At 40.5% G+C, this 6,814-nt stretch overlaps 1 protein-coding gene across 1 annotated transcript in view; it reads right to left on the minus strand.

Annotated features, from left to right (window-relative positions):
* scn1laa (sodium channel, voltage-gated, type I-like, alpha) overlaps positions 1-6,448 on the minus strand; it is a 133,090-nt gene extending 126,642 nt beyond the window's left edge. The window contains exon 1 of the mRNA XM_034185940.1: positions 6,128-6,448. Within this exon, the coding sequence (XP_034041831.1) occupies positions 6,128-6,401 (274 nt within the window). The 5' untranslated portion in view covers positions 6,402-6,448. The remainder of the gene's footprint in view (positions 1-6,127) is intronic.
* Positions 6,449-6,814: the final 366 nt, after the last annotated feature.

Genomic DNA, 6,814 nt, shown 5'->3' on the forward strand with positions numbered 1-6,814 from the left:
GCTCAGAATGTCAACATCTTGTTTGCTATTTATTATTAGGTCCTTATTCAGCTGACTGACAAAGAATTGATGAAATAACAAATGGCCCTCAGTGTAATACGTGTGTTGCATATTTCACCATTAAATATTACTGATCTGAGAATGTTTGCTGTGTTTCAGATGATAAACGGAAGGTTTGTGTTCGATTTTTTGACTGATTCATTTTTGGGTGGAAGACCTGGCAAATGGGTAAATCTGAAGGAAAATACCTTAAGATAGATATTTAAATCCGCAACGACGATACACTGACATTACATCTAGGTTTGTGTTACTTGCATTAAAATTGATTTCTTGGGAACAACAGCAACAAAACGTCAGAGCCATTTGAATGATGACAAATACACAGTCACAAAGTCAAAATAAAATTAGGAAAGGCTAGCACAATCTTTGGGAATTAGCATTAGAGTGGCTAAGATAAAGCAACACATTTCTACCCTACCAAAGTATATTTATATAGGCTGCAGTCAGTTTTAAGGGAGTACTGACTGTGGACAGCTGACATTTAAGCGTTTGGTATGCTTATATATTTTGGGTCAAGGATAAACGGCGCCAAAATGGAACGTTGAATAGGACTAATATTTTTGGAGAAGCTACAGATATTAGCTAACAACAATAAACAATGTATGTTGCTAACTACTTTCTGAACTAACACATCCATTCCAGGCAGGAGGGCAGTAAGTCATTTAAATTTATATAAAAGTGTGAGTGAGGTGAGTGATTTTATGTAGTAAGGTCATGTAAGCATATAATACAGTTGTATACAAAAGTTGGGCACCCTGATAATTTTCATGATTTTCCTTTATAAGTCATTGGTTGTGTGGATCAGAAATTTCAGTTAAATATATCATATAGCAGACGAACACACTGATATTGAGAAATAAAATGAAGTTTCATTTTATTGATTTGAAATACATTAGCACTAATTATTGGAACACAAAATTGGTAGGGTAAGCTCACTAACCCTGACCTCCTTACACAGGGTGAATCCAGTCATGATAAAGGGTATTTAAGTTGGCCATTTGCAAATGTTTCCCGTCTTTGCATCTCTTCTAATGAGTGGCAACATGGGAGCCTCTAAACAACTCTCAAATGACCTGAAAAAAATTGTTCAACATCATGGTTTAGGGGGAAGGATACAAAAAGCTATCTCAGAGATTTCAGCTGTCAGTTTACACTGTGATGAACATAGTGAGGAATGAAGACCATAGGCACAGTACTAGTCAAGGCCCAAAAGTGGCAGGCCAAGAAAAATCTCAGATAAGCTGAAGCGAAGGATGGTGAGAACAGTCATAGTCAACCCACAGACCTGCTCCAAGACCTGTAACATGATCTTGCTGCAGATAGTGTCTCTGTGTATTGTTCAACTACACAGTGTACTTTTCACAAAGAGATGTATGATGCTGTAATGCAGAGGAAGCCTTTTCTGCATGTTCTGGAATGGCCATCTCAGTCCCCAGACCTGAATATTATTGAAAATCTTGGTGTGATTTAAGCGGCCTGTCCATGCTCGGAAAACCAACAAACCTGAGATGTTTTGTAAAGAATGGTCCAAAATACCTTCAACCAGAATCCAGACACTCATTGGAAGCTATAGGAAGTGTTTAGAGGCTGTTAGTTCTGCAAAAGGAGGATCTACTAAATATTGATGTATTTTTTCTGTTGGGGTGCCCAATTTATGCCCTGCCTAATTTTGATTAAAGAATTATTGTATGCTTTCTGTAAATCGTATAAACTTCATTTCACTTCTCAAATATCACTGTGTTTGTCTGCTATATAATATATTTAACTGAAATACTGATCCAAACAACATAAAGGAAAATCATGATAATCATCAGGGGGTGCCACAACCTTTACATACAAGTGTAATAATTGTAAATACGTTAAAAAAATCATGGATGACAGGAAGAAGAAAGTGAAAACGTTTAATTTCCATTGTGGCCATTTAAAAAATCAAATGACAAAATAGAAGTAAAATAATAAAATAATACATAATAGTGTGTATATGATAACAAGAAAACAAAATTTATAAATACATTAAGATGGTAACTTAACATAAAAAATGACATAACTAAAATGGAAATAAAAGGGTTGCGACCCTCTTCTAAAAATTGTTGAGGTATTAGGTTATAAAAACATTCTGGAATCACATGCCATTCCAGCTCATTACACACATAGTATGAATGTGGTCAAATGTGGCATGAAGCAAGAATCATATGCAATACATGTAAATCGCAGCTGCCTCCAATGCCTTGTACCTCTTGCTACAAGTATTTGTGCACACCAGCAGCTGAAAGACAGAGTGTGAGAGCCCATCGAACCCTCTCGTGGCAGGTGTTGGCCAAATTCCAGCTTGACACACATGAACATCTAACACTGCGTCGCTTGGGGCACTTAAAAAATGTGTGGCCATTCGCACTATTGCATGACAACAGTCAGAAGACGATCACTGGTCGAGCTGGATGTGAAATTTGTCTAAGTGCCCCCACAAGTGTGGCTTTGCAAACAGACACAGTGACACGTGGTGTGTGCGCTGAACTGACAGGGGGGCGTGTCCCGTCGACAAGAGCAGCTGTGGAGATCTGTGGTTCTGAACGTCATTGGCTGGGGAACACATACCGTGTTTGTTGGACATGAACTAACAACTGTCCCACTGTGACGCGCATGTGTCTGCTTGCTGTCCTCACGTGTAATGGGCTGCAGCGAGCGCGCAGCTGCATGATTACACACACTGAAAGGCTACCCCAGGTGAAACAGACCATCAGATCAGAACACGCAGCAGGTGATCTGAATGTCATGTCATCCACGTGAGCTGTGTTCCACATGACATGGTATCTGTCCTGTAGCGTGCCGTCCACAAGACATGTGTCAGGCAGGACATGCGTGCAGGCCGGCTGGACAAGCTGCCAGCAGATGTGGACATGATAAGACCGTCCTGCTTCTCATTCATGTCATTTCATGAATGTACATCTGTGACCAAGGGTCATCTACAGAGGAACAGGCGGATCATATTTGTATTACCCACTTGATAAGAAGGATTCAATAAAATGCATTGCAACATGTATTTTTTAATTTTTTATTTATTTTTTCTTCACAGCAGCTGCACAATGTGGTTACACATCACCTACCTGTCAGCTACCTATTTTATAAACACTACCCAATCTAGAGGCTCTCTGTCTCTCTCTCTCTCTCTATATAGGACTTTTTTTAAGGCAAAAAAGTGGAATATTCTGCATGGCCAAGTCAGTTGCCAGATCTCAAACCGATTGCATTTCACTTCTTAGACAAACTTAAGGCAGAAAGACCCACAAACAAGCAACAACTGAAGACAACTGTTGTACAGTGGGGAAATAAGTATTTGATCCACTGTCAATTTCCCACCTACAAAGAATGGAGAGGTCTGTAATTTTTATCATAGGTACACTTCAACTGTGAGAGACAGAATCTAAAAAAAAAAAAAAAAAAAAAAAAAAAAAAAAAAAATCCAGAAAGTCACATAGTATGATTTTTAAATAATTCATTTGCATTTTATTGCATGAAATAAGTATTTTATCCCATAGAAAAACAGACCTAAACACTGGTACGAAACATTTGTCTGCCATTATAGAGGTCAAACGTTTCTTGTAGTTCTTGACCAAGTTTTCATACACTGCAACAGGGATTTTGGTCCCATCCTCCACACAGATCTTCTCCAGATCTTTCAGGTTTGGTGTTTCAGCTCCCTCCAACGATTTTCTATTGATTCTGGTCTGGAGACTGGCCAGACCACTCCAGGACCTTGAAATGCTTCTTACAGAGGCCTCTCCTTAGTTGCCCTGGCTGTGTGTTTGGGGTCACTGTCATGCTGGAAGACCCAACCATGACCTGTGTTCAGTGTCTTACTGAGGCAAGGAGGTTGTTTGCCAAAATCTCACAATACATGACCCCATCCATCCTCCCTTCAATAAGGTGCAGTCGTCTTGTCCCCTTTGCAGAAGAGCACCACCAGAGTATGATGTTTCCACCCCCCATGTTTCACAGTTGGGATGGTTTTCTTGGGGTTGTTCTCATCCTCTAAACACTGCGAATGGAGTTGATTCCAAAAAGCTCTATTTTGGTCTCGTCTGACCACATGACCTTCTTCCATGCCTCCTCTAATGTAATCTTTTTGACTGTGGTCCCAGCTCTCTTCAGGTCATTGACCAGGTCCTCCTGTGTAGTTCCGAGCTTTCTCAGAATCATCCTTACCCCACAAAGTGAGATCTTGCATGGAATCCCAGACCGAGGGAGATTAACAGTCATCTTGTGTTTCTTCCACTTTCTAATAAATAATCATAACAGTTGTTGTCTTCTACCAAGCTGCTTGCCTGTTGTCCTGTAGCCCATCCCAGTCTTGTGCAGGTCTACAGTTTTGTCCTTGATGTCCTTAGACAGCTCTTGGTCTTGTCTATGGGGACAGGTCGGAGTGTGATTGAATGAGTGTGTGAACAGGTGTCTTTTATACAGGTAACAAGTTCAAAACAGGTGCAATTATTACAGGTAAAGAGTGCAGAAATAGGAGGGCTTCTTGAAGAAAAACTAATAGGTCTGTGAGAGCCAGAATTCTTGCTGGTTGGTAGGGGATCAAGTACTTATTTCATGCAATAAACACAAATTATTATTTAAAAATCATACAATACGATTTTTTTGGATTTTTTTTTTTTTTTTTTTTAGATTCTGTCTCTCACAGTTGAAGTGTACTTGCAATAAAACTTACAGACCCCTCCATTCTTTGTAGGTGGGAAAACCTGGATCAAATACTTATTTCCCCCACTGTAGGCCTGGCAAAGCATCACAATGAGGGAAACCTGGCTCTTGATGATGTCCCTGGGTAGTCATTGCCTGTAAAGGACTCTCAACAAAGTATGTAAAAAGTTTTATCTTATATGTTAACATTTTATTTATGGTAATGTTAATTTCTCCAATTACGTTGGACTCCCCTGAAACGAAGAGACTTTGTAATGGTTGTTATTCCAAAATATTTCATAGGATATTTTTGTGTCAGCCCCTTGAATTAAAACTGAAAGTCTGCACGTCAACGTCATCTCAGTTGTTTCATTTCAAATCCATTGTAGTGGCATGCAGAGCCCAAATCATGAAAACTCTCTTACTGTCCAAATATTTCTGGGCCTGACTGTATGGCATTGATCTATTGTGATTGAGAACTCCAGTTTGAATGCTGAGGAGCTCAGCAGGCCAGCAGCTGGAGCAACAAAAGCTAAAAATTGAAGACTAAATCTTGCCATTTCACAGATAATTTAGGTTTTATGTGAATTTAAAAATTTGATGGAACCATGGTTCAGTGTGTGTGTGTGTGTGTGTGTGTGTGTGTGTGTGTGTCAGGTTAACTCCCAGGGACGAACACACCTTGCAGCTCTAAGTGCTCACATAATGTCTGCTGCCTCTTCCAGACTACAGGATCAGATCAGGGCGTTGGCAAACCAAAAACAAAAAAAAAAAAAAGCAGCCAACACGATTCCTGGGAACAGATGTTTTGCTCACAAGATGCTACACTGTGTGTAGATTATGGACACAAGGCTCAATCTAATCTCTAATTGACAGCAATCTAATAATGCTGTTGACAGCCATGAGCAGAAAGTCTTCTATGCTGGAGTGCGGCTTCATAATTGCTGCCATGCCCATTAACTGCTGAAACAGAGGGAAGACCATGATTTCCGCTCTGCTTTCTTCCCTGAACTGGATCAATACATATGAGTCAAAAAACTAAAAAGTGTGAAGTTAAAATCATGACAAGAAAAAAAAACAATTAGGCTGATTAATGCAAGTCAGCATTAGTCTTTAAGGCCCGATGCAGAGGATATTTCATTTAATATATTATTATATTATTATTAGATTTTAGGGGAAAACACTGTTTAGAACTTATAACAAACTAATTTTTAATATTTACTTATGCGCCTGGAAATTAAGCATTTAATTGTAATAGAAAATCAGCTGCACAGGTACACAACACTTACAGAATTAATTTGCTGAATAAAATCTATCTCCACCAATTAAACATAGGCACGACAGCGAAGGATCCAACTTGTTTGTAAACACATTTTGCTCCACTCACCATCAGTTTTCCATCCGCCACAGAAAACAACTGCGCCAAAAGTGGCCCGTGTGTCCGGCGCGTCTCCGTGCGTAATTTCCACTATTCCAACAGAAAAACCTTGAATCACAGTATCATCATCCGCCCAGGGGACTCTACTGTTGCTTCTTCCGTGTGCTCCTGAGGAACGGTAAATGTTTGCGGAGACTCGAAAGGTGCCAGAGTGGCTGATGGGATCGCGGTGGTCAGGATCGTGCGTAATGATCGGAAAAGAGATGTTTGGGAGAAGAAACATCCCCGACAAGTACCACAGCGCTCTGAAAGCATCTCTCTCTCTCTCTCTCATCTCTCCTCTATCTCTCCCTCTCTCTCTCTCCGTCCTCTCTCTCTCTCTCTCCGTCCTCTCTCTCTCTCATCTCTCCGTCCTCTCTCTCTCTCTCTCTCTCAAGGGCCAGTGGGAGCTGCGCAGTGTGGATAATCTGTAATGTAATAAACAAAAGTGTGATCTCATAATGTACACAATCACCGTAGCAACAACTACGTCGGAGAAATGCTGCCTTGTAATGTTAAAGCTCAAAGTTACCTGGACCTCGCTGTTGTTTCAGAGCACTCGTTGAGTGTCTGATTCCACCCAACGGCCGGGGTCGGAACTGCCACCAGGTTCCATCAGAGGGGAAAGGCACTGATGCTTGTGCCTGCTGGAAAACA

The sequence above is a fragment of the Thalassophryne amazonica genome, chromosome 14 (genome assembly GCF_902500255.1).
Source record: "Thalassophryne amazonica chromosome 14, fThaAma1.1, whole genome shotgun sequence".
NCBI classification, from domain to species: domain Eukaryota; kingdom Metazoa; phylum Chordata; class Actinopteri; order Batrachoidiformes; family Batrachoididae; genus Thalassophryne; species Thalassophryne amazonica.